Here is a 25,720-nt window from a genome sequence, read left to right on the forward strand (position 1 = left end):
TATTAATAAGGATCTTTGAATACCAAAGTCACATATCTCAGTGTATGTACCTCTTGTGCCAGAATTCGAGGTAGCTGACAGGTGGGCAAAGTGTTTTTGGAGACTGAGAGGGAGCCTATCACCATGGAGATTCTACTTCACTGTCTTAAATTCAGGAAGCCCACCACTGGGGAGAAGGGTTAAAGTCAGATTACAGTCATTGGCCAGGTCCTATGAGATCAGAGTGTTAATGAACCTTACTGGAAATTTCACTTGTGAAATGGAAGCATTGAAGGGCACAGCGTCTCACCTTTGAAACCTAAGGATGTGATGTGTAAAGTGGCCCCTTGTCTTCTGTGCCCCTCACTACTGTGAAAGACTTTATGTCAGAGTCTAACACCGATGACATAGCAATTGCAGAAACTCACTGAAGCTCTGCCAGGAAGCGGTAAAGTGGTGGCATTCTCCAAATCAGGGATTCAAGTAGGAAATGTTTTTTTTTTTTTTTTTATTTCGGCATATTATGGGGGTACAGATTTTAAGGTTTCAATAAATGCCCATTTCCCCCCCTCCCCCCAAAAGTCTGAGTCTCCATCATGACCATCCCCTAGATGGTGCACATCTCACTCATTATGTATGTATATACCTGCCCCCCGCCCCCCTCCCACCTGCACAATACCCTATTACTGTAGCACCTATGTGTCCACTTAGGTGCTACTCAGTTAATACCAGTTTGCTGGAGAATATATCCGGTGCTTGTTTTTCCATTCTTGGGATACTTCACTTAGTAGTATGGGTTCCAGCTCTAACCAGGAAAATATAAGATGTGCTATATCACCATTGTTTCTTAGAGCTGAATAGTACTCCATGGTATACATATACCACATTTTATTAATCCATTCTTGGATTGATGGACACTTGGGCTGTTTCCACAGCCTTGCAATTATGAATTGTGCTGCTATAAACATTCGAGTGCAGGTGTCTTTTTTGTAGAGTGTCATTGGATCATTTGGGTAGATGCCCAGCAATGGGATTGCTGGATCAAATGGTAGATTCACTTGTATTGCTTTAAGGTATCTCCATATTGCTTTCCACAGAGGTTGAACTAGTTTGCAGTCCCACCAGCAGTGTAGGAGTGTTCCTCTCTCTCCGCAACCACGCCAGCATTTATTGTTTGGAGATTTTTTGATAAAGGCCATTCTCACTGGGGTTAAGTGATATCTCATTGTGGTTTTGATTTGCATTTCCCTGATGATTAGAGATGTTGAGCATTTTTTCATATGTTTGTTGGTCATTCTTCTGTCTTCTTTAGAAAAATTTCTGTTCAAGTCCTTTGCCTACTTTTTAATGGGGTTATTTGATTTTTTCTTCCTAATTTTCATGAGTTCTAAGTATATTCTAGTTATCAGTCCCTTATCGGACGCATAGGATTCAAAAATTTTCTCTCATTCTGTAGGTTGTCTGTTTACTTTGATGACTATTTCTTTGGCTGTGCAGAAGCTTTGTAGTTTGATCATGTCCCATTTATTTATTTTTGTTGCTGCTGTGATTGCCTTTGGGGACTTCTTCATAAACTCTTTGCCCAGGCCGATGTCTAGGAGAGTGTTTCCAACTTTTTCCTCTAGAGTTCTAATAGTTTCATACCTTAGGTTTAAGTCTGTTATCCAGCGTGAGTTGGTTTTTGTGAGAGGTGAAAGGTGTGGGTCCTGTTTTAGCCTTCTACAGGTGGCTATCCAGTTTTCCCAGCACCATTTATTGAAGAGGGATTCTTTTCCCCAGCGTATTTTTTTTGTCTGCTTTGTCAAAGATGAGATGGCTATATGAGGATGGTTTTATATCAGGATTCTCACATCTGTTCCACTGGTCAATATTCCTATTTTTGTGCCAATACCATATTGATTTAATTACTACAGCTTTGTAGTATAGTTTGATATCTGGCATATTAATGCCTCGCATTTTGTTTTTGTTGTCTAGAATTGCTCTTGATATTCAGGGTCTTCTTTGGTTCCATATGAAGCGTAAAATTATTTTTTCTATTTTTGTGCCAATACCATATTGTTTTAATTACTACAGCTTTGTAGTATAGTTTGATATCTGGCATATTAATGGCTCCCATTTTGTTTTTGTTGCCCAGAATTGCTCTTGATATTCGGAATCTTCTTTGGTTCCATACGAAGCGTAAAATTATTTTTTCTATATTTGTGAAGAATGCTGATGGGATTTTAATAGGTATTGCATTGAATCTGTAGATCAGTTTGGGTAGTATAGACATTTTGATGATATTGAGTCTGCCGATCCACGAGCATGGTATGGATTTCCATCTGTTTACATCCTCTGCTATTTCCTTCCTCAGTGTTTCATAGTTCTCCCTGTAGAGGTCTTTTACGTCCTTGGTTAAGTATATTCCTAGGTACTTTAATTTCTTTGTTGCTATTGTGAAGGGAATTGAGTCTTTGATTTGGTTCTCAATTAGATTGTTGTTGGCGTATATGAATGCCTCTGATTTCTGTGTATTGATTTTGTATCCTGAGACTTTACTAAATTCATTGATCAGTTCCAAGAGTTTCTTGGTTGAATCCTTGGGGTTTTCTAGATACAATATCATATCATCAGCAAACAGTGAAAGTTTGATCTCTTCTGCCCCTATTTGGATACCTTTGATTCCATTTTCCTGTCTGATTGCTGTAGCCAAGACTTCCAGTACTATGTTGAACAGAAGTGGAGATATTGGGCAGCCTTGTCTGGTTCCAGTTCTAAGTGGGAATGATTTCAATTTTTCCCCATTCAGTATGATGTTGGCTATGGGTCTGTCATATATGGCTGGTATCATTTGTAGGCATGTCCCTTGTATGCCTATTTTCTTAAGTGTTCGTATCATGAAAGGGTGTTGAATTTTGTCAAAAGCTTTTTCTGCATATATTGAAAGGATCATGTGGTCTTTGTTTTTGCTTCTGTTTATGTGGTGAAGTGCATTTATAGATTTACGTATGTTGAACCATCCCTGCATCCCTGGGATGAAGCCCACTTGGTCGTGGTGGATTATTTTTTTGATAAGTGTCTGGATTCGGTTAGCTAAGATTTTGTTGAAAATTTTTGCATCTATATTCATTAGGGATATTGGTCTGTAGTTTTCTTTTTTTGTTGCATCCTTTCCTGGTTTTGGTATCAGAGTAATATTCACTTCATAAAAGGTGTCGGGGAGGTTTCCGTTCTTCTCGATGTTGTGCAATAGTTTCTGCAAGATAGGTACTAGTTCTTCTTTGTAAGTATGGTAAAATTCAGGTTTGAAGCCATCTGGACCGGGACTTTTCTTTTTAGGGAGATTTTTAATTGCTGTTTCTATTTCAGCTGTTGAGATTGGTCTGTTCAGGGAATCTATTTCTTCCTGGTTGAGACTAGGGAGGCTGTGTGTTTCTAGAAATTTGTCCATTTCCTCCACATTTTCTAGTTTGTGTGCATAAAGATTTTTGTAGTATTCATAAATTGTATCTTGTATCTCTTTGGGATCAGTTGTGATATCTCCTTTTTTATTCCAGATGGAGCTTATTAGAGATTTCTCTTTTCTGCTTTTCGTTAGCTTAGTCAATGGTGTGTCAATTTTGTTTATTTTTTCAAAGAACCAACTTTTTGTTTTATTAATCTCCTGAATAGCTTCCCTGTTTTCAATTTCGTTTAGTTCTGATTTGATCTTGTTGATTTCACTTCTTCTGCTGGGTTTGGGGTTGGTCTGTTCTTCTTTTTCCAGCTCTTTGAGTCGTTTCATTAGATTGTCTATTTGTGATCTTCTTGTCTTTTGGTTATAGGCATTTATGGAGATAAACTTTCCTCTCAGAACTGCTTTAGCTGTGTCCCAGAGGAGTTGATAACTTGTCTCTCCATTGTCGTTTTCTTCATAGAACTTTTTTATTTCCGTCTTGCTTTCTTCATTTATGAAGTAATCATTTAGTAGGAGGTTGTTTAATTTCCACATTTTTGTGTAGAAATGTGAGTTTCTGTTAGGGTTGATTTCTAGTTTTATTCCACTGTGATCTGAGAAGGTACATGGTATGATTTCTATTTTTTTAAATTTCTTGAGATTTACTTTGTGTCCTAGGATATGGTCAATCTTAGAGAATGTCCCGTGAGCTGATGAGAAGAACATATATTCAGTGGATTTTGGGTAGAATGTTCTGTAGATGTCAGTCAGACCCAATTGTTCTAGAGTTTTGTTTAAGTCCATTATTTCTTTATTAAGTTTCTGTTTGGAGGATCTGTCTCGTGCCGTCAGTGGGGTGTTGAAATCTCCGGCGATTATGGAGTTGCTATTAATCCATTTGCTTAGCTCCAGTAAGGTTTTCTTTATGAATCTGGGTGCACCTAAGTTGGGTGCATATATATTTAAAATTGTTATGTCTTCTTGTTGGACTGTGCCCTTCACCATTATATAATGACCCTCTTTGTCTTTTACTACTTTTGTTGGTTGAAAAACTAAATCGTCTGAAATTAGAACTGCCACACCAGCCTTCTTTTGGCTTCTATTTGCTTGGAATATTGATCTACACCCTTTTAATTTTAGTCTATATGCATCCTTGCAGGTTAGATGTGTTTCCTGAAGACAGCATATACTTGGCCTGTATTTTCTTATCCATTCAGCCAGCCTATGTCTCTTGAGTGGAGAGTTTAAGCCATTCACATTTATTGAGAGAACTGATAGGTAAGGTAGATTACTGATCATTCTGTTGGGTTGGATGTTGTTGCTATGATTTCTGTCTTGAGCCATTGTAATATCTGGCCTTTAATATCTTTGGGTTTTGGTTGTTTTTATATTCGTGGGTTAATATTATGATGTTCCGTGCGTAACGCTGTTTTAAGTACTTCTTGTAGGGCTGGTCTTGTCTTGGTGAATTCTCTGAGCCTTTGCTTGTATGAGAATGTTTTTATTTCTCCTTCATATACGAAGCTTAGTTTTGCAGGGAATAATATTCTAGGCTGGGCATTGTTTTGTTTCAAAAGAGTGAGAATGGGGCCCCAGTCTCTCCTTGCTTGTAAGGTCTCATTAGAGAAGTCTGATGTTATTCGAATTGGCTTTCCCTTGTATGTTACTTGCTTCTTTTGTCTTACAGCTCTTAGAAGGGCCTCTTTAGTTGATACTTTGGTCAGTCTGATGACTGCATGTCGTGACGTCTTCCTGTTTACGTTGAATCTCCCAGGGGTCCTCTGAGCTCCTTGAACTTGTATATCAAGATTTTGAGCAAGGCCTGGGAAGTTTTCCTCTATTATATCTTCAAACAGCTTGTCCAACCCTTGAGTGTTGTCTTCTTCCCCTTCTTGTAACCCTATGACCCTCACATTAAGTTTCTTCACATAATCCCACATCTCTTGTAGGCTTTGCTCTTTTCTCTTGTTTCTCTGCTCTATTTCTGTGACTGATTTATTTAATTGGGGGTGTTATCTTCAAGCTCTGAGATTCTTTCTTCTGTTTGATCTACCCTGTTCTTGAGACTTTCCACTGTATTTTGTAGTTCCTTGAATTGATTCTTCATTTCCAGGAGTTCGGTTACACTTTTCTTCATTGTCTCTATTTCTTTTCCCATATCCTGGAGGCTTTTTGTGGTTTCTTTGTGTTGGTTATTGAGTTGTTGTTGCAGCTGGGTGAGTGTTCTTATGATCCACATACGAAATTCCTCTTCTGTCATATTGGTTGCCTGATTTTGGTCGGTGTCCATTTCTAGGCGTCTGGTGCTCCTCTTTGGGGGTGTGTTTTCCGTTTGGTTCTTCATATTTCCTGAGTTCTTTCGCTGATTTCTTCCCATGTCAATCGGTTGTTGTTTCTTTCCTTAAGTTATTGTTTGGGTATTCACATACCTTGTTTAGTTTCTGAGGCGTTAGGTGGTGTCTGTGGGTGAAATTGGACCACTCCCTGTATATTAAGTCAGTGGGTGCCGTGGAAAGGCTGTGCAAGATGCCGTCCCTGTCAGTAGGTGGTGTTTGCTTGGAGGAACAGGCTATGCTGTTGATTTTGTGTCCTGTTAACAGCTCTTGTTCTGGGCGGAGCTGGGTTGGGTAAGCCTGCCCTCAGGCTGTTAGCAGGGGTCAAAGTTCTGTCCTCTGCTTCCAGGGAATGCTGTCAGGGCGGGGCTGGAATGGTGCTGCTCAGCCAGAAAGTCCTTACTGCTGGTCTGCGGGCTGCTCCGGTGGTCTCAGCCTCCAGTTCTCCTCCGCAGCCTCCTCCCGTGGAGTCTCCCGGGGTCTCAGGTACCCCTCCTTCCGGCCCTTGTCCGCTGTATGCTTGTCTTCTTGCTTCTTCCCTCTAATTTCTGCTACAATCTGTCTTTTCTTCAGAGACACTCTGTCTGGCGGTGTTATTCGTCCGCCATCTTGCTCCGCCCCAGGAAATGTTTTAAATGTTAGATTTAGAGAATATTTTGAAAAAGTTTTGCTCTGATTTGAAAAATTTTAGAAAACACGTAACCTTGTTTCAACTGTATCTTAGGTTTTTATAAGTTTCATGCACTTAAAAATGGGAGTTCTTAAAGTCTCAAGAGTTTTTTAGTGTTGTATCTGAAATCTGTTCTAAAATAGAATTAGCTTAAATCAAGAAAACTTAAAATTTACCTAAGGTTTGAATCAACAAATATATGATATAAGGGGCTTATCTTGTATGTGCTGGAGAGTTTATTCATTTATTTGTTTATTTTTAGTGGTAGCTACATTTTTGTTTTATTAATCTATAACTTCTGTCATCAAATGGTCCTCTAATGGGAAAACATCTGAACCACTTCCTAAGCCTTCCACATCTTTTTATGTATGGGTTTAGTGCTTTCCCCCTCTTCTGTCTTTTCTTCACTGTGAGTAAAAGAAACATACTCATTCAGCCGCACATAATTAAAATGTTTATTTCCGTGTTAAGTTAATCCTTGTGTGGCTTTTGTCCATTTGAATGTGGTTGGGATAGATTTACCTATTGCCAGTGCCATCTGCTATCAGTGATGTTCTCAAGTCAATACATTGTTTTCTTAGTTTGTCAACCAGCTATTAGATATCATGATGACATGAGTGCTCAGTAAAAATTGGTGGGTGCCAACAATTTGAACTCCTTTTGGTTTGTTTTCTCTTATTACTCTTTGTTCTCTTTTTTGTTTGTTTTGATATGGTTCAGTTCACTTTTTAAGGCCTGTCTGACATTTTGGGTGATAATATTGTCATAATTCATAATGTACCAGTGAGAGCATTCCAGCTTAACCTTCTCTTTGGTACTTTATTTCTACCCATTACTATAGAATGGGTACATGGGTGATGTAGAACTGACTTAAATGGTTCTTGAAGTTTAAACTTGTAAATGTGGAGGTTCTGTTACAGAATCCCTTGAATGTGTGATGCTTATGAAATCTTCATCTTATCTTAATCCTCCAAATGGCATATCCTTTATAGCTCTTGGCAGTGTTATTTTTCAGCTTTGTGGTATCATTTGTTAAAGTTTGGATGTAGTGATTGACAGGGTTAAAAAGTATACACACAATGTAAATAAACACAGGTTTTTTCTGGGTGTAGAACAGGATTTGTTCTTTAGATATGAAACCTACAAGAAGAATGTGCTTACTGAACATATAAACAAGGAAAGAGGAGATGAAAATAGTCTAGGCTAGGTTTATAATTGAAGCAGACATGAGTCACAGGCTCAGAGAATCAGTCCTGTGAACATAATGTCTCCTACGTGGAGAGTTGGTATATAGAGGGAAAAGAAAGCCAACCAAGTCTCCTCTTATTTGGTAGTCTGATGGTAGAAAGGAGATTTATTATTTCCTTCCTTAAAGAATTAAATGTTATGACCAGGGATGTTGTGTAAGGTTGTGCTGTTCTTGCACTGCTCCAGAGGTGGTTGTCCAAGAGAGCAGGTGCAAGCTACTCTGTAGTCGGTACCCTGTTCACCAGGCCACGGGCCCGGGTGTGGAGCATGGTTGGTCAGAGAAAGGTGCCATTTTTGTCTCACAAGAATGTCTTCCAGGCCTGTAGTTATTTACAGCATTTGTTTTCCTCTCAACTCTTTGAGGGTGGAAGTTTACTAATTTACTTTGGTGTTCTTAACACTATGTTTGGACTGAAGCTGAAAAGAGAGTAGGGAAGCCTGATAATTGGATCAATGAAATGTATTTTGATATGTATTCCAGTTTGGGGGAAAGAGTATACCTCAAAACCATAATGTTTAAGGAGCACTCTACTAAGGTTATCATGTAGTAAGGATACTGACTTGCAGAATCTCTGACCTATTTTTTCATTTCAAAATCCAGAGATAATCACATTAACATTTTGGAAAACTTTTTTCTAGACATCTCTTTATGCATATAAATATATACATACACTTGTACATTTATGAGCACATTTTCTGTTTTGTAACCTTCTTTTTTTCACTCTATTGTTTCATGGTCACTTTTCCAAGTCAATATTTATAGGTCTATCCCATGGTTTTAAAAGGATATGTCATATTCTGTTAGGTAGATGGTCTATTCTGTATTTCACCAATGAAGATTGATATTTAGGTTGTTTATAGTGTTTTTCTCTTAAAATGAATCTGAGGGAGGCATGCATCTATAATAAACATGCACATGTGAATGCTCACACCACTTTCTCTTATACCAGAGTTGCTGGTTCATAGGGCTCCAACTCAAATGTTAATCTCTGTGAGAGAGCAATTATAATGCTTCTTTATAATCCTTAGAGCAGTGGAGTGGGTTAAAAGTGACAGTTTATTCATAAAAGCACATATCTAAGGATGCTAATTTACAGTCTTGAAGCAAACTTGGGAGATTCATTTAGTGGTTATCTTGATTGTGCATGTGGGATTGAATGTGGAAGTGCTTTGTAAATCATGAAGTGCTATGCAAACTTCAGGGATTCATTACTAGGGCTTTACACAGTATCTGCCATGTATGGAGGCTTTTCATCTATTTTATAAATAATTTATGAAATATAGGGGGAAAAACCCGAAGACAGTGGTTCTGAATCTTATACAGCGGAATAAACCAAAGAGTTCATCCAGAAAACAAGTCCTAGGCCCTGCCCCCAGGTCCCCTGAATCTCTGTGAGCAGGACCTGGGCACCCCAGGTGAAAGAGATATGCAGTCTTAATTTGAAATTCTTCTTTTAAGATATTTCTTGCCTTTCTCCAGCTATTTTTCTAGCAGAATAGAAAATATTTTTAGCTTTTGTTCATATCCCTGTCATTTTTGTTTTTCCTGTTTAGAAGTTTCTGTCTTCTTCAATATGTTGTTAGAAGATTTTCTGTAGGCTTATTGATCTAGTTCCCATTTTGTAAAGCTTGTGAAGGCCTAAGTATGGGATTCTTGGTCTGCTATTTACCTACAGATTCTCACCATTGCAAGTCCATGCCATAGCCCTTGTTGTTTGTACCAGTAAAGAATGATTGAACTTGGAGTGATTGCACTTTTAAACTTTGAATGTTATCATCAGATTAAAGTTATCTGTCTATTCTACTGGCATATCTGACTCTTCAGATTCTACTTGGAAGAACTATTGGTTAAGAGTAGTAGTTGAACTGCGTGGAAAGATTGGCTTGGTGGACTAACATTTTTGTCTAATTTATTGTTTATCTACATGCCTACATGACATAAACTAACGTTTTCATCTTGCGAACTATCTTATGAAAGAGTAATGTTGTCTAAGTAAAAATTTTGTATATTAAGAATCAGCGACCTTTCCTTAAGTAAACATTCATAAAAGGGCTAAATTGGCCTCTAATTATCTCATTGGTCCTAATATGAAATAAAAAAAAAAGATTGTCTTTGCATAACAAATGCATATTTCCTGACTACCTATAACGTTTTTGAGCTTTGGAGCAAAATTAATATTTTTAGATTATCTTTAGATTTCATGATGGTGTAAAAACATGACTTGTAGCATTTAGTATTTATAATCTGTGGAGTTTAAGCAAGATAATTTAACATTTCTCTACTTTGGTTTCAACATTTACAACATTGACCTTTTCCTTGTTAAGGTAATTCTGTTTCTTTGTCAAGACCCGAGGCATAGAGAAGAAACAAATACAGTTAAGTTTTATTCATATTCATCCTTCAGGATATTATAATGGGCAGTGCAGAGGGTTGATTGTGCATTGGGAGCAGTACTGGAACCCTTTTATAGGAGGCATCAAAATCATTCAGGCCAGGGTTGGTGAAAACCTAAATTAAGGTGGAGGAAGTGAGAATGAAGAAAAACTGGTAGAGTCCAGAAATATTAAATCAAAGCCATAGGACTGGGAGGTTGGGAGCTTTGAGGGAGGAGGAGGAGTCTAGGTTAACTCTCCGTGGAAATACTTAGTCTGCAGCTAGATAACATGGGTTTAAAGCCAGGAAGGCATACTGAGCTAGATGCATGATTAATGTCATCAGATTATAGGTGGGAGTCAAAGTTGCATTTGTAGAATTTCAAAAACAAAGTGACAATGCAGAGAAATCCAATTTTAGAAAATAATCTTATTTCCAAGTTATTTGGGTTCACCATACTGGAGTTCCTTTGCAGTAGAGAGGACCAGCTGATTCTCCTCAAAAGTCTTCCAGGGTGATATCACCTTGGCTCTTAAATTTGAAGACTGAAACTTTACATCAGCATGTTGAGTGCATCAGCCTCAGTGTTGAGTCACGTTAACTAGTTTATGAGGCTGATACCTAAAATTCCAGGTTCCTCATTTACAATGGCAAGTATAACTGTCAGAGAGTCCAAAATACTTGTTTTGGCATAGCACAGGGCCAAAACATCAGAAGATTGCATGTTAAACATGAGATCAGAACAGGGAAGTGAATGAAGTTAGATAAATATCTAATAGTGTTAAACTAAATAGATGGCATTGTTGTCTCATCAGAGGAAGTTCTTCTCAAATGAGAAATATTTAAGGCCTTTTGGCAATTTTTAATTTGCTGGAAATTTTTAATTTCCCTATCCCTCCTCCTGGTCTTCTGACCACAGAGGACAAATATCATTTCCACTACTGGAAACCAAAAATGTTGATGCTGCAGGACAAAAACATCTTACACTTGTACTCCTTTACTAATGTGCTTCATCTGCCTGATCCTGAGGTCATTTGAGTTTGCAACTCCCACCCTAAAGGACAGTCTTATTTTCCTGGTGGCACGGGTGCTGGAGGGCCATTCACTTACAGTAACCATGTACTAACAAAAATGGGATATGTTTGGGTGAGGTGGCCAAAAGTGAAAAGAAGATACATGAAAAAGGCCTTGAGGAAGATCAAAACTAACCATGATTAGTTTTTGCATCTAACGCTTACTGACTGCTTTGACTTGCAAATCATATTGTAGGTTGGTTCTTGGATGGAAAAGCTTTGTAATTATATCCTACAGAAGCTGTGGACCAAGAAAAGAAAAGGCTTCCATGGGGTGATGTAGGTTGAAGTAACTATGGTCATTGGTGCACCATTGCTGTGCATTGTTGTGTTCCGCTTACTTTCTTGCAGTGGGGTCTCAGCCTTGGGCTGGACATTGATTAACCAACAGTAAGAGGTCAGACCTGATAAAGCTGCTTGGTTGAATCAGGAGGAAAACCCCATTACTCCTGTATTCTTTCCAGAAATGATTCATTCTTCCTTCCCATTCCCATCACCACCCTTTCTAGTTTAGACTTCAGTTCTTTAGGCCAACAGTTTTTAAATTAGGTGGTAGGATGACTACATGGCTGCATGAGAGCAAGTTAGAGTTGTTTAAAATACAGATCCAAGGATTCTGATTTGGTGGGTATCAAGGAGGGGCCCAGGAGTCTGCGTTTTTGAAAAGCTTTCTATGCCACATTCAGATGCACAAGCAGATTTGGGATAGTCTTATAGGTTACTGCCACAAAGTTATTGCTATAATGGTACTCCTTTTACAGTCTGATTCTCTCCCTTCTAACCCACTGTACATTCCCGTTCCTAGGGTGACACTAAAAACATACACATATGTGTGCTCCACACAGGCCTGTTAATATCATTGCCCTGAACAGAAACTTTCAATAATTTCACATGGAGTGAGTCTGATAATTGTCTACTACTAAGTTTCCTGAGGATGATGCCTATTAATTCCTCACCCTTATGACATTTAGTATAGAGCCTTCCATATGAGAGACCATTTATCCCTATTTAGGGGGTCTCATACCCATGAGTGAGAAAAGTGAGGCTTTGGTAAATTAAGTTGGGTTTCACTTTTGCACATACCTTCTGGTGTGGATGGCAGCATTTACTCAGTTACTACAAGTTCAGAGGGCCTTTTATTTTTATATCATAGTAGTGAAGTTAATCAAGGTTTTCCACTTTGAAACACATTTTTAAACCCAGGCACTAGAATAAGTGATCTATATGTATTTTTTAATTTAATTCTTCAGTTCCAGAAAGTAGGTGAAGATATCTCCATGTTGTAGTTAGTAAACTGATGATATGCAATTTTAAGAGATTTACTCATAAATCACATAAGTATAGATGTTGGAGCTATAATTTGAACTTGGGTTTGTTTGATTCAAAAATTTGTGTTCAGTGAAATTACTGGTTTTATCTTTCCCCTTTTTAAAATTTTTTTGGTCTTAGTTACTGAATTTCACTATACAAAACAAAATGGTAATGTCATTTCCATTTCTCACCAGTTTTCCAAAAAGAACAGAATTTCCTAAGAGTTTGGTAAAACATGCATGTTTTCTTTTTTTTCTGACAGATTGTATACAATAAAATGATAGCTTTCTATTTCTTTTAACTACAGTTTTAGAAAAATGTGAATCTGTGATGAAAAAGCAAAAGCTGTGCCAGTGGGGAAGGTTCTGGTCAGAGGATGCCAGATGAATTTGGGACTGTGGCTTGCTTTCTGCATTGCATTGAGCTACCACTGGCTTTCTTTTTTACCTGTTCCCCAATGGTGAGAGTTGGGAGGCCTTGGAGCTAGAAAAGAACTAGTATGTGTTTCTCTCTTTTGGAAAAATGTCCCTGGTAAATTACAACACCCTGCTTAAGTTGAAAGTCATGGGGCAAATCATTATGGAGGAAATTCTGTTTGCTAACTTAAAGGAAATCATAGTATATCATATATACTACTATCATATATACTGTACTAAATCATAGTATATCATATATACATAGTATATCATATAGTACATCATATATCATAGCAACATGCTGCTTTATTTCTTAATTATTGGGCACCCATTGCCAGTTAACCACAGGAGCATAACATGTAGGAACTCCCGGGTAACTTTTCCAACATACTTAGCATTAGTCAGATACGTTTTTAGAATTCTGTGTTCACTTTTGCTGAAGAAATATGTGGATTATTTATCAAGGGTCCAAAGTGTGGCAACTAGATGCAGAGGAACACTGGAAAGTAGGGCCCACTGAAAGAGGCTAATAAATAAGAATTTCTTACCTAGCCTAATCAAAGGCAGCAGAAGGGTATTAATTTAATGGTCTTCTGTTGCATGTATAGTTACTATGTAGAAGATGATATAATTATTTCCACTATGAATAGAATTAGGGAAATGGATTTGCACTAGAGTTAAAAGAGGTTTTAAAGGAGTATGAAGAACTTCTTGACTTTAAGGATTGTTGGGCAGTGGAAAGATTTCTCAACTGCAAGTGTGAAATCTTGTTCCTTACGGGACAGGAATAGGGTGGATACTGCTTGTCAGTTCAAGTTCGGTGCCTTTGGGGTGGAAATGAACAAACTTTCTAGATCCCATTTCATGCTGCTCATCTCACATTGTGTTTGACATTTTCAGGGCGTAAATGCATATTCCTTTTTTATTTTTTCGTTATTACAAATATGAAGACCTTGCTTTTAATGTTTCTATAATGCATTTCAAGTAAGAGGTTAAACTGCAAATTGGAAATTACCTCACCTGCAAATCAGCGTGCTGCTCATTCTTATATGAGACCTTACAATGTTGTCAGTTCCAACTTTCCTTTTCTTTTTCTTCTTTAGAAAATTCACTACGTGCCCTCCTCACTTGTTCTACGATGAGTGCCAAATCTGCCATCAGCAAGGAAATTTTTGCACCTCTTGATGAAAGGATGCTGGGAGCTGTCCAAGTCAAGAGGAGGACAAAGAAAAAGATTCCTTTCTTGGCAACTGGGGGTCAAGGCGAATACTTAACTTACATCTGCCTGTCAGGTAATGAAAACTAGATATTAATATTATTAAAGCAACTCCTATTTTAAAACAGTAAATTCTGAGTGTCCAGGAGTGTTATATGCACAGGTTTTGTAATGTCTGCTCTCCCAGCCTCCTCCCTGTTTCTCTGTTGTCTTCGTCTGATCCTTCTTTACTTGTGGCACTTGTAGTTGTGGGGTTGCCATGTATTGGAAAGGTAATGAAGTTCAATTTTAATGTATTTTTCTGTTCATTAAGAGCTTCTGTAAAGGGTTTGGCAGACACGTTTGTCCATACTTGCCTTCATCAGGATACCGCCAGAGTGAGCTGTCCTCTGGGATTTTTGTTTTAGAACAATGCCTGGTATTTGGGTAATTGTCATTACTAGCACTCTGAGTTTCATTGGCTTTCTTTTTCTAGACAGTTGCCAATAATCAGTAATGGCATGTCTCAAGACTAATATTGGCACCTATGGAATGTGAGAAAATCAGTTTAGTTCACAAGTCATTGCTTTGCCTGACAGCCATAGCCTTGTCAGGAAGAGACATCTGTTTATTAAGCTTAGAATTTTGTTGAATTTTTTTTCCCATTTTCTGTTTGTGATTATAGGAGATCTGTGGGATTTACTGTGGATTCACGCTAAGATTTTTGAGATAAAATTTGGATGAATTTTCCATGGAGTTATGAGTGATGCTAATCTAAGCATGTGGGACATTTGTAATATTCCTAATAATATTTCTTGTAATGGGGCAATGGAAGATTTAAGCTTACCTTAATTCATCTTTTATTATTTCCTTCAATTGTGGTTTGGTAATAAAGTTTTATTTTTTTGGACCCATTTTTAGCTTTTAAAAAAATTAAGCCTCTGATCATTTAAGTTTATCAGAACTAACTTTGGGCTAAAAATAACTTTTTACCAGAACATGTAAATTTAAAAGACTGCATATTAGATTAAAATGAAATAAGAGCATAGAACTTTGGTTAGAGTAACTTTTCAGTGGTTAGAAGAAAGCTTTTATTTAAATGAATATGAGACAATTGACCTGGAAACATTGGCCTCTCTTTTTCCCAAATAAAGATTAAGTTAATAAAATTTGGTTACTGTTAGAAGATATTTGTATTTCTTTAGTGTGCTGTGCTGTGCCTGGCATATAGTGGGAGCTCAGTTAGTATCTAATGTCTAAGTGAAAGAAAGAAGTAGCTTTTCCTAATACCTTCCTAATATTTTGTTAATGAAACTCAGGTCTTAAAAATATTTCCATATTCTTAAATTTAGATTCTAGAGTTCTGTGTACACAATAATGAATATTTCAATAAATTTTGTTTTGTGTTTGAGCTAAGCTGAATATCAGCTGAGCACAGACACTTAGTGATTCTAATTTTTTTAAACTCTATTCTCTGAATGTTTCCTTGAGATTTCTTGTAGATGAGTAGTTGAAAGAAAGGTAGGTGAGAAGCCTGGTACATACCTGTACTTAAAAGAGAATAATTTGGTTTGCAATTCAGAGATATGCTACTGTCTGCCTGTTTCTGATCATGAAGTCTGCAAGAGTGATATGGGGATGCTAACAGCCTCATCTCAGTGAAATAACATAACCATTTCCCTGGTCATAGAAGATAATGACCTGGGACTTATTGGATAACTACATTTCCTTTACAAATTACCAAGACCTTCAGGTTTAATGTCCGAAACTATGAGAATTGCTTTTTTGTTGCATTCTAATGGAGGAAAATCTTTTGTTCTGAAAGTCTTCATTCTTTTCATGGCTTTGAATTTTGAGAGGATACATTGATAAAGTAGATCTGACATTTAAGCAGACAGTCTAGTGGAAATTGGAGCAGGAGAAGGCCAGGCAAACTTTGACACCCAAGTTTTTGCAGTTTGATTTTTCTCATAATTGAGAAAGAAGCAGCTGCCTTTATTTTCTATTTTATGTGAAGCTTAGAGGCATATCAGTCACATCATTGATAATGTTTTAGTTAGCAATTAATTAGTCAAATATTTATTAAGTAACTTTTATGTGCTGGGCACTCTGAGTTCTGGGAGTACAACTATGAGAAACACTCACGCAGCTTACCTAATTTCATGGGGGAGAAGCCGTAGACATTAACAAGTTACTCACTAAAACAAACATAAACTAATAAGGTTAAAAAAGAAATATACAGTGATGTGAAAGCATGTATAAGGAGAATCTGACCTGGTTGGGAGAATCAAGAGCTTCAAGAAAAGTAGGGCTTCTCTGGTTTTGAAAAAAGGATTGTGTGAGTGAGAGGGCATTGCAGGCATAGGGAATGGCAGCTTCGTTAAAAGACTAAGCAGGATTTTGAGTTCCTCCTTTTCTCCTATTCAGTCTACCAACGACCTCTTTGTAGCTCAACTGGCACAGGAGGCTGTGAAGTGAAAGCAGAGACCTGTAATGACAGGCTTCTTCCGGCTATTAGTGTGAACTGCCTGCACTTTCTGGGAGGCCAGGCCCTTTAAGCTTTGTGTTTGGTTGATGAAAACCAGCTATTCATTTTGAGCAGGCAAACTTTGTCCAAATTAGGGCAAGGTCTGCAAATAATTTTTAACTGCTCTTCAAATAGCATGAAGCATTAAAATAAGAAAAAAGGGGTGGGGGAGAAGTGTCATGAGTTTAAAAGCTTGCCAAAGTATGCATCTAGGCATGGGTGTTTTATGTATGCCCAGTATGTTTTACTAACGTTTCTTTGTGTGAATTTTTTTTCCAGTATCTAGTACAGTTTATGACCTGATAGTTAGAGGTCCCCGATTGTAAGACTTATTATTTTCAGCGTGAGTTATATGTACTTTGGAGGTATCCAAAAAAGGTGCTGGAGTGGGGGGAAATAAGATGATCTTTCTTGGGTTATTTTGCTGTAATTCTGTAAGGAGAAAAATAATTTTTCTAGTTTAGCCATGGTATTTGGGATAGGATTTGAATGTTTCTCATTGGATTCCCTGATTGACATTGAATGATATGGAAGGATTTATATACCAAGATGCCTCTGCAATTAGTATTCTTGAAGCATTGGTTTCCACTTTTTCTTTTCAGCAATGACTAAAATTAAAATACAATACCAAGTGTTAACAAGTATGTTGAGCAATTTAAGCTTTCATACTTTGTTGATGAGAATGTAAAAGTGATATAACTACTTTGGTTAACAATGTGGCACTTTTTATAAAGTCAAACACACACTCCATTCCTAGGCATATACTCAAGAGAAATAAAAACATATGTCCACATAAAGACTTGTACACAAATGTTCGTAACAGTCTTATTCATAATAACCCAAAATCAGAAGTAACTCAAATACCCATCTACATGTTGAATGAACAAATTATTTTATATTTTTACCATGGACTACAACCTGGCAACGAAAAGAAATGAATTACCAATGTATACAGCAACATGGATGAATCTCAAAAGCATTATGTTGTATGAAAAAAAAAGAGACTATATACTGTGTGATTGTATTTATGTGAAATTGTAGAACAGACAAAACTAAGCTATAGTGACAGAACTGACTGTGAGGGAGCTCAGGGGATTTTTTTTGCTGGGGTGCAAGTGTTAAATCGTTGTAGCAGTGATTACCCAGGTGTATACATAAAAATGTATACACCATAAACTTCACACTTAACATGGGTACCTTTGATTATATGTAAATATATCTCAATAAAATTGATTTTTAAAAATTTTACAGAGTCACTAGCGGATGATTATAAGAATTTATTAACCTTCTTTTATTTTAGTCTGCCCCATAAAGTTAGTGGAAACTTGTCCTCTCCTTTATAAGTATGAGAAGTTATTACAGATGGCCTTTTTGAACCCTCAGATAGAAGCAGCTGTGTATCATATAAACCTGTGCTTATGGACAGGTTGCTGAAAGACTGGAACTGATGTATTCTGAATTCATTATAGCGCCTGGCACATTGCTGGGTCAAGACACAATAGATGTTTAGGGGAAGATGCTATTTGAGTTTTTGCTTACTTACATACTTGATTATAGTGTAGACTTTATTTATAACTGAGAACTGTTAACCCAAAGTGTAAAGCAAGCCCCACCCATAATAATTTCTATAAGTCACTTGTTCCCTTCATGGTAATTTGGGTCTATACAACTAAACTAGAAACATGCTACATTAAAATCAGTTTATTATTAGAGTCCAGTTACCTACTGAGCATTCTGTAATTTCATGTTTAAAATCTGTTTTCCTGTTCCCATTTTAATTCTGTATGTGTAATATATGATGCTAGTCTTCATATCCATAAAGGGATAAAAATCTTTCCTTGGTTGCTACTTTTCCCCACAGAAGGAGCATGTGGGAACTTTAATTTTTGTGATTAGTACATTCTTCTACATATTTTGTCGAAGCAGAAAATCTTAAATCTTTTCAAAATGATTTAAGATTTATAGAGAAAGCAAAATTTTCTTTTAAAAGTTCTGAATGCTCTTTGATGAAGTAATTTATGTAAATGGTACCCAAAGAAGGTAATGACATGGATTAAGATTGTGGAACCTGGTTTTACTGCCCTTTATCTCAGTGGTTTTCAACTCTAGATGTCCCTTAGAATACCTGTAGAGTTTCTCAAAATTCAGATGGCCTGATTCTACCATAGTTCTACTAATGCAGTACCAGGGGTAGTGCAGAAGCTTATTTATATTTTGAAAGTTTATGCAAGAACTTCTGAAGCTAAGGTTGAGAAGTTTCACTATTTTGGGGGAGGTATACTCTGGGTTGTCTTATTGGAACATTTGACATAATGTATTTTGGGTACTCAATTTTATTACAAAATATTTTTTAGCTTCTTCTTTGTCATCTGGCTATTGTCAAACCTCTGCATTTTTCTGAGCTTTAATTTATTTAGTTGAAAAGTTTAGAGTAGTTAGAGTTGAGGTTCATTTGGACTCTGAGATTCTAGGATTCTGAAGCCCCTTGAAAGTTTTATACGAAATTTCATCATTATTCCATTCATATCATGTAGGAAGGAATTCAGGTTATATTAACATTTAAACATATATGAGGGTTTGAGAAAATTCTATTTTTTACTGGAATTAGGGTGCCCAGATTTAATTGCCAGCAATGTGGCATAAGAAAGAATTCTTATCTACTTTCTAATTCAGACTGGCTCTCATCTCAAAGTATGTAAATATTAGAAGAGAGAGGAGAATGTGATAGATGAGATTTGGCCATCATAGAAATGGCTTATTGAGCAGTGGTGAGTTGACTTCCCAAGAGTTTTTGTCCAGGAAAAATAAAGAAATTCACACTGATATCAGAGGTGTACAAAGGTATTAGCAGTGAGAGAGGAAATGCAAAACAACTACAATAATGCTGCATATTTATTCTTTATTATTCAAGTAAATATTGCTGAAAGTAAGAAATGTTTAGAAAATTATGTGAAAGAAAGTAAAAAAGCAATCATCTTGTGCATGTTATTTGTTTTAATTATAGTCAATCCCTGCAGCATCTCTGACCGCTGGGTGATATGTTCCTCATTTCTTAGATGAAGGAACCAGTGTTCCTCAGAGGTCGTGACCTCGTGTGGCCACAATTTTGGAAGTGGCACACTCAGACATCCACCCAATCCCTGACCCATGGCAATACTCATGTTGCCACAGCACCTCGTTTCTTCTTACTTGGCCCAGGAGGGGTATGGTAGAGAGGGCTGTCTTTTTTTTTCCATTTTTTTTAATTTCAGCGTATTTTGGGGGTACAAATGTTAAGGTTACATATATTGCCCATGCCCCCCATTCCCCCTTGAGTCAGAGCTTCAAGTGTGACCATCCCCCAGATGTTGCATATCTCATTTATACCCATCCCCTCCTCCCCCTGAGGGCTGTCTTTTAGGGAGCAGATTCCTTTCTAACTCTTCACAATTGATAGAGACATGGAACACTTTTGACCCACACAGTGTTTTCCTGTCATATTTCTGAGGTTATTGATTAATAGACTTTCCTATATTAGGAATATACAAAAGGGTAAGCCTTTTGTCTCTTTATTGCAGAGATATGCTATGTAAATTCAGATATAAAACTTTAACTCTAGAAGAAAATGCAATAAAAATCAAAGTGATTTGCAGTGCCTTGATTTTATAAGCTTTCCTACATCCTTTTTAATTTTATAAAAATGCAGTATTCTTTGTTATACTATTTGTTGGATTTGAGTCAAAACATTTACAACAATCACTGTTGATTGCATGAAGTTAAAAGAGGGTTTTCTTCTGAGATGTTTTCTAGCCCACTAGTTTAACCACCAAGTATCATTTATAAATGACCTTCAATATAGCACTTGCCATGCACCCATCCAATGCTCAATATGGTCAGGGTGGCACCAGCCCACCTTGAGATTAATAATAGTAATAATAATAGTAGTAATGGTATTTATTGAGTTCCTATATCAGGCATGGTCCCATACCCTTTCCAAATATTAACTCCTTTAATCATTAAGATAATGCTATAAGGTGGATAATAATACTGTTCTTATTTTGTAGAGGATGAAACTGACCATACAGAGATGAATTAGCTTGCCAAGATCATGAGCTAGTGAGTAACAAAACAAAGATTTGAACCCATGTAGTCCGATTCTACTGCCTATGTCCTTAGGCTCTGCTCTCCTTCTCTTATAGGAATAGGAGTTGTGTGAGAGAAGACATCCCAAACTTGCACATCTTCACTGATAAACATGTCTTGATATTACTTTGATGTCTTACAGGTTTAAGGTCTGGCTAGGTGGTGAAAGTCCTGTATACCAATAACTGGGCCATTAAGAAATTCACAATTAGAATGACACTGTTAGTAGATATATTTAACTTTTAGAGAGAAAATTAGTTCCCCAGGGAAATTCACAGAGGCTCCTGACGGGGACACTGGCACATATGAACTTATTTTTTTTCAGTTGCATAATAGAAAAAGTAGATGCTTTAATTTTTTTTTTTTTCAGATTTAGAACTTGGGTGGTTCTAGACGTCTTACTGTGAAAACTACTGGTAATAATAATTGTCTTTCTAAAGCCTTGTGAATTGTTGAGGGTCCAACACTAGGTAACTGAGCACTTAACGTGTATCACCTCATTTAATCCTCACAGCAGCCTTCTGTTGTTGTTTCTGCTTTACAGGTGAAATAGCCTAAGTTTAAAGTCAGTAAGTATGCTGCCCAGGGCTGATCACACCTGGATCCATATGACTTCAAAGAAGATACACTTAGTAATTTTTTCTCCAGGACAGGGCTGGGTTTGAGGAACAGAGCTCTCTTAAAAATAATGTGGCAACATTCCTTGAGCAGAGTGTTCTAGTCTCCAAGGATTTAGAGGATGTGCTGTCAGCCACTTCAGCTTTTCTAGTGGTTTAGCACGCCAACAGAGTTTTCTTTTTCCATTCTCTCGTGTATGCGTTCCAATACTAAAACCAGATGGAAACGAGGGAAAACTCTTAACACAGGCTAGTGCCAAAACATTTCATTTAAAAAGGAAACTCCATCTGTGTGCTCTCCCACCACACAGCCCACTGTTAAGAACAGGAGTTTCACAGCTCACTCACTTCTGTTCGTTTTGATGAGTTTTGACTAATTGCAAAGGTAGAGCAAGTGGTGGTTAGGGAGATGGCAAACTAAGGCGGCTTTCCAGAAGGAAAGCGGCTGGCGAGGCACTGTGTACCTGGCAGACAGCCTGCACAGCAGCCTACCACGAAGGCACTGTTTTAAGACATGCAGATGAATTCTTTGTTTTGGGTAATTTTCTTAGTGAACGCTTTTAGGAGTTAGTGCGCCTTGCCGTGGTAAGGAGAGTTTAACACCATCAGGTTTTCCTTTGTCAGAGGCACTTAGGGACGCCAAGAGTCCCTTTTGCTCCCTGTATTCTCCCACCCCAGCTACAGAAGAACGCAGGCTTAGGCATAGGACTGACTTGCGGTGAAATACTGACCGTACTAGCTCTGTCATGTCTTTGGGGCTCAGTTTTCTCATCTCATCTAGAAAATGGCAATAGTATCTATTTCCCACGGGTATTTTGAAGAGTAACTGAACTATGTATGTGCGTATAATGCCTGATACATAGAAGGTACTCAGCTTTATGAGCAAGATTATTATCATTAGTGGGACACCCACTGGTTCTTACCATGCGAAGGTAATTCATCTGCAGTTTTTTAAAAGATGTTAATGTGTATTGATGACAGGTATCTGTTAGCCAAGTCATGTGAGGCAAAGTCACATGATAGCCCAGATTTGGTTGTGGGGGTTTCCTACCTATCCTCCTGTGCTGCTTTCCCCTTTCTCTCTCAACTCTTTTTCCTCTCCTGTCTGTGTCTCACTCCTGATATGCAGATTCCAGGTCATTCTGACTGCTGATTTGTAAGCCAGGCTCCTCTTGATTCTCAAGGCTCCAAACTTATTTTACCCCCAACTAGAATTCTAGGTGGCATCATGCTGCTGTTCTATTTCCGAGAGTTTGAAAATGTCCACCCTGCTCCCATGAGGATTTGCACATTGCTGGGTATACTGGGCGCCGAAGTCCATTGTGTTCAGGCCTCCTTGTCAAACTTCATGGGGAGATAGGACTGGCTTAGTTGATCCAGGTCCTGTCCCTGAAATGGGAGATGTTATTTTCCTACACCTATCTTCACTGGATCAAAAGAAAAATCATAACAAAATAAAACAAAACATTTTCTGGGGTCAATCAAGTGCACAGTTAAGCAAATAGTAGAAGTGGGAGAGGCCGATACAAATGCCTGTGCACCCAGCTTTTCAGCCCGGATCAGGTTCTTGTTTCTCCAGCTCTTTCCTGTTGCCCTTCCTTTACACACACACACACACACACACACACACACACACACACACACACACACACACGCACGCGCGCGCACGCTCAGAATATGATTGAGTGACATTTCCACCCCAATTACAGTCATGCTAAACCATATGCAGAACTTTCCAAAAGAAACTATAAATAACCAGAGTGTAGTGAGGTTGCCAGGTTGTCCAGTACCATAAAGGATATATGACCAGGTAGTTACTGTGCTCTGAGCATGAACATGCTCCTCCTCTGGCCTTCCCTGTCATCCCCATTCATAGCACTTAGCATTGCTGGGTTTTGTCGGTTGGCTTTCTGTTTAATTCTGCAGACTGGCAGCCTCTAGAGGGTAGGAACTGTGCTGCAGACACCTGTGTCCTTAGTGCCCTGACCACAGTCCCCCTGTGGAACAAACAAAGTGCGTGGGGGGAATTGGGCATAGCCCTGCTCCTGCCCAGTCTCCCTAGGAGTCTTCATGAGAGCTGAGACCACCTGAGCTCAGGGCTCCATTTCTGGATTCAAGCTCCAGCTGTGAGCTCACACGTTCACTCTGGGTTATTCCAGCTGGTGCTTGGTTTGGCTTTGGTCTTTTTTTTTTTTAACTTACTATTATTCACACTAAGATGCTGCTGGGTGGTCTTTTAATTCCCTTGGAATTCATCAAATTACCGAGCAGGAAATTTTATTCTACCTAATAGCCCAGTTACCAAGAAAAAATACAAGTTTCTCTGATATATTCAGACTTTTAGAATCATCCATAATGAGCCATTTATAAATTCTTCCATTGTGGGCTACAGTGGGAAGCTGTTATCTCAAATTTTTGAAGTACCTGAGTGTTTCTTCTAAAGAAAGAGTTCATGTTATGGAGGAATAAATGATCTTTTAATGGGAATTGAATATATCAAAACTTTCCCCAAATGCTCTTTTCTCATAAGTAATCGGTTTCAATTCTACATTCCCTTAAAGAAGGCTTTCAAGGGAAAAATGGAAGCTCCATTTTTGTTTTTTAGATTTAACCTCTCTGAGGATATTCATTCTGTCTTCCCCCTAGCTGCCCACCCCAGCTTTTAACATAAATTATTCTTCATCTACCATACGTGGATCCCATGTGGCTTAGGTTGTAGATCTCATGGTAAACTGTGTTACTGCATTTCAATGTTTATATTCATTTAAACAAAGTATGCTGTTCTGAGAAGCCTGTAGGGGGTTGGCAAGTGGGTTTGAGATGGCAAGAACATACTCAGCTTTGATTCCTTGAGATCCAGGTTTTCGTTTTCCTAAGCAGAAGCACCAGAATGGTGAGCTGTGCTCTTCCATTTTCTAGCTAATGTGCGTAAGTGGCAGTTATGTAGGTTCTCTCTGTCCTTCCATCCTTTCCATCTTGTGGATGGGTAAAAGTCAACTGTTTTTGCATCCATGAATTTTTAAGTATATTTCTCCTAATAAATGCATACATGTTCTTTATTTAAAAAAAAATTAAATGTGGCACCAAGGAGAAAAAAGAAAGAAAAGAAAAACCAACGGGAAAATCATGACTTTGTCTTTTCAGGCTTCATACTTTTTAATATTCCTCCCCCTTTGTAATATTCTAGGTACAATTTGTTCTCCTTTTTTATTTAACATGGTAACAAGAGTTTTATTTTTTACACAACTTTTATAAAGATAAGATTAATGGCTCCTTGAGTACCAGAGAATAGTTAAGCATTCATCTATTGCTGGATATTTTATATTTTCAGTTTTCACCAGGAGAAATAATATTTGTGGTCTTCTTTCTATTTTAAATACCCATCTTGCAGATGAAAAAACTGAGGAGCACATGGATAACTTGTTAGAGAAACATCCACACTGCTAGGGAGTGGTAGAAGGGGCCTGGAACCTCAGTTCTCTGTGCCTTGCTTAGTCATCTGCTGTGGATCAAAATGAGCTTATTTTTAAAACCCAGTTCCACCAGAACTCTTTATCTTGTTTCATTCTGTGTGCTTAACAACCAGTTAAAAATCACTGTGATATTTAACATTGTTTTACACCAAGTTCTCTTTGAAGTACATATGCTGTCTGTTCCCTTTAGAGTATGCCATTATTTGATTTCCATATGCATTTGCAGGTATGTGTCAGTGATTGTGTCTATGTTTGCAGAGAAAGAGAGGGGAAGAAGGTTTCTTACCCAGAGTCAGCCCTGATGTTCCTCAAAAGAGGTACCTCATTTTTTTGGTCTGGTTCAATTATGAATACATTAACCATCTATTGTATTGTTATATGAGGGGCGGGGCAAGTGGTAAATGTCAACAAACACATTCATGCTTTTTTTCTACGTCAGTGCATTTAATTAATGATTCACATTTGACATTATATCAGATCCAACATTTGAGTCAACCAGGATGAAGAAAATTAACTTCTTAAGAATTTTTTTTTAACTTTAGATTTTTATGTCTACAATTCTTTTTTTTTTTTTTTTTGAGACAGAGTCTCACTTTGTTGCCCAGGCTAGAGTGAGTGCGGTGACATCAGCCTAGCTCACAGCAACCTCAAACTTCTGGGCTCAAGTGATCCTACCACCTCAGCCTCCCAAGTAGCTGGGACTACAGGCATGCACCACCATGCCCAGATAATTTTTTGTATATATATTTTTAGTTGGTCAATTAATTTCTTTCCATTTTTAGTAGAGATGGGGTGTATCGCTCTTGCTCAGGCTGGTTTCGAACTCCTGACCTTGAGCAATCCACCCGCCTTGGCCTCCCAGAGTGCTAGGATTACAGACGTGAGCCACCACGCCTGGCCTAGAAGAATTCTTAATCATTCTCAAAGCTAATGCCAATGTTTATGTGAAAAATGAGGACCACAGAGG

At 37.8% G+C, this 25,720-nt stretch overlaps 1 protein-coding gene across 2 annotated transcripts in view; it reads left to right on the forward strand.

The window, feature by feature from the left end:
- Positions 1-25,720, forward strand: part of STXBP6 (syntaxin binding protein 6) — a 242,792-nt gene that overhangs the window by 63,641 nt on the left and 153,431 nt on the right. For both annotated transcript variants that reach the window (XM_012752295.3, XM_076004143.1), the window contains one exon: positions 13,923-14,111. In XM_012752295.3, the coding sequence (XP_012607749.1) occupies positions 13,958-14,111 (154 nt within the window). In that variant the 5' untranslated portion in view covers positions 13,923-13,957. The remainder of the gene's footprint in view (positions 1-13,922; positions 14,112-25,720) is intronic.

The sequence above is a fragment of the Microcebus murinus genome, chromosome 6 (assembly GCF_040939455.1).
Source record: "Microcebus murinus isolate Inina chromosome 6, M.murinus_Inina_mat1.0, whole genome shotgun sequence".
NCBI lineage: Eukaryota > Metazoa > Chordata > Mammalia > Primates > Cheirogaleidae > Microcebus > Microcebus murinus.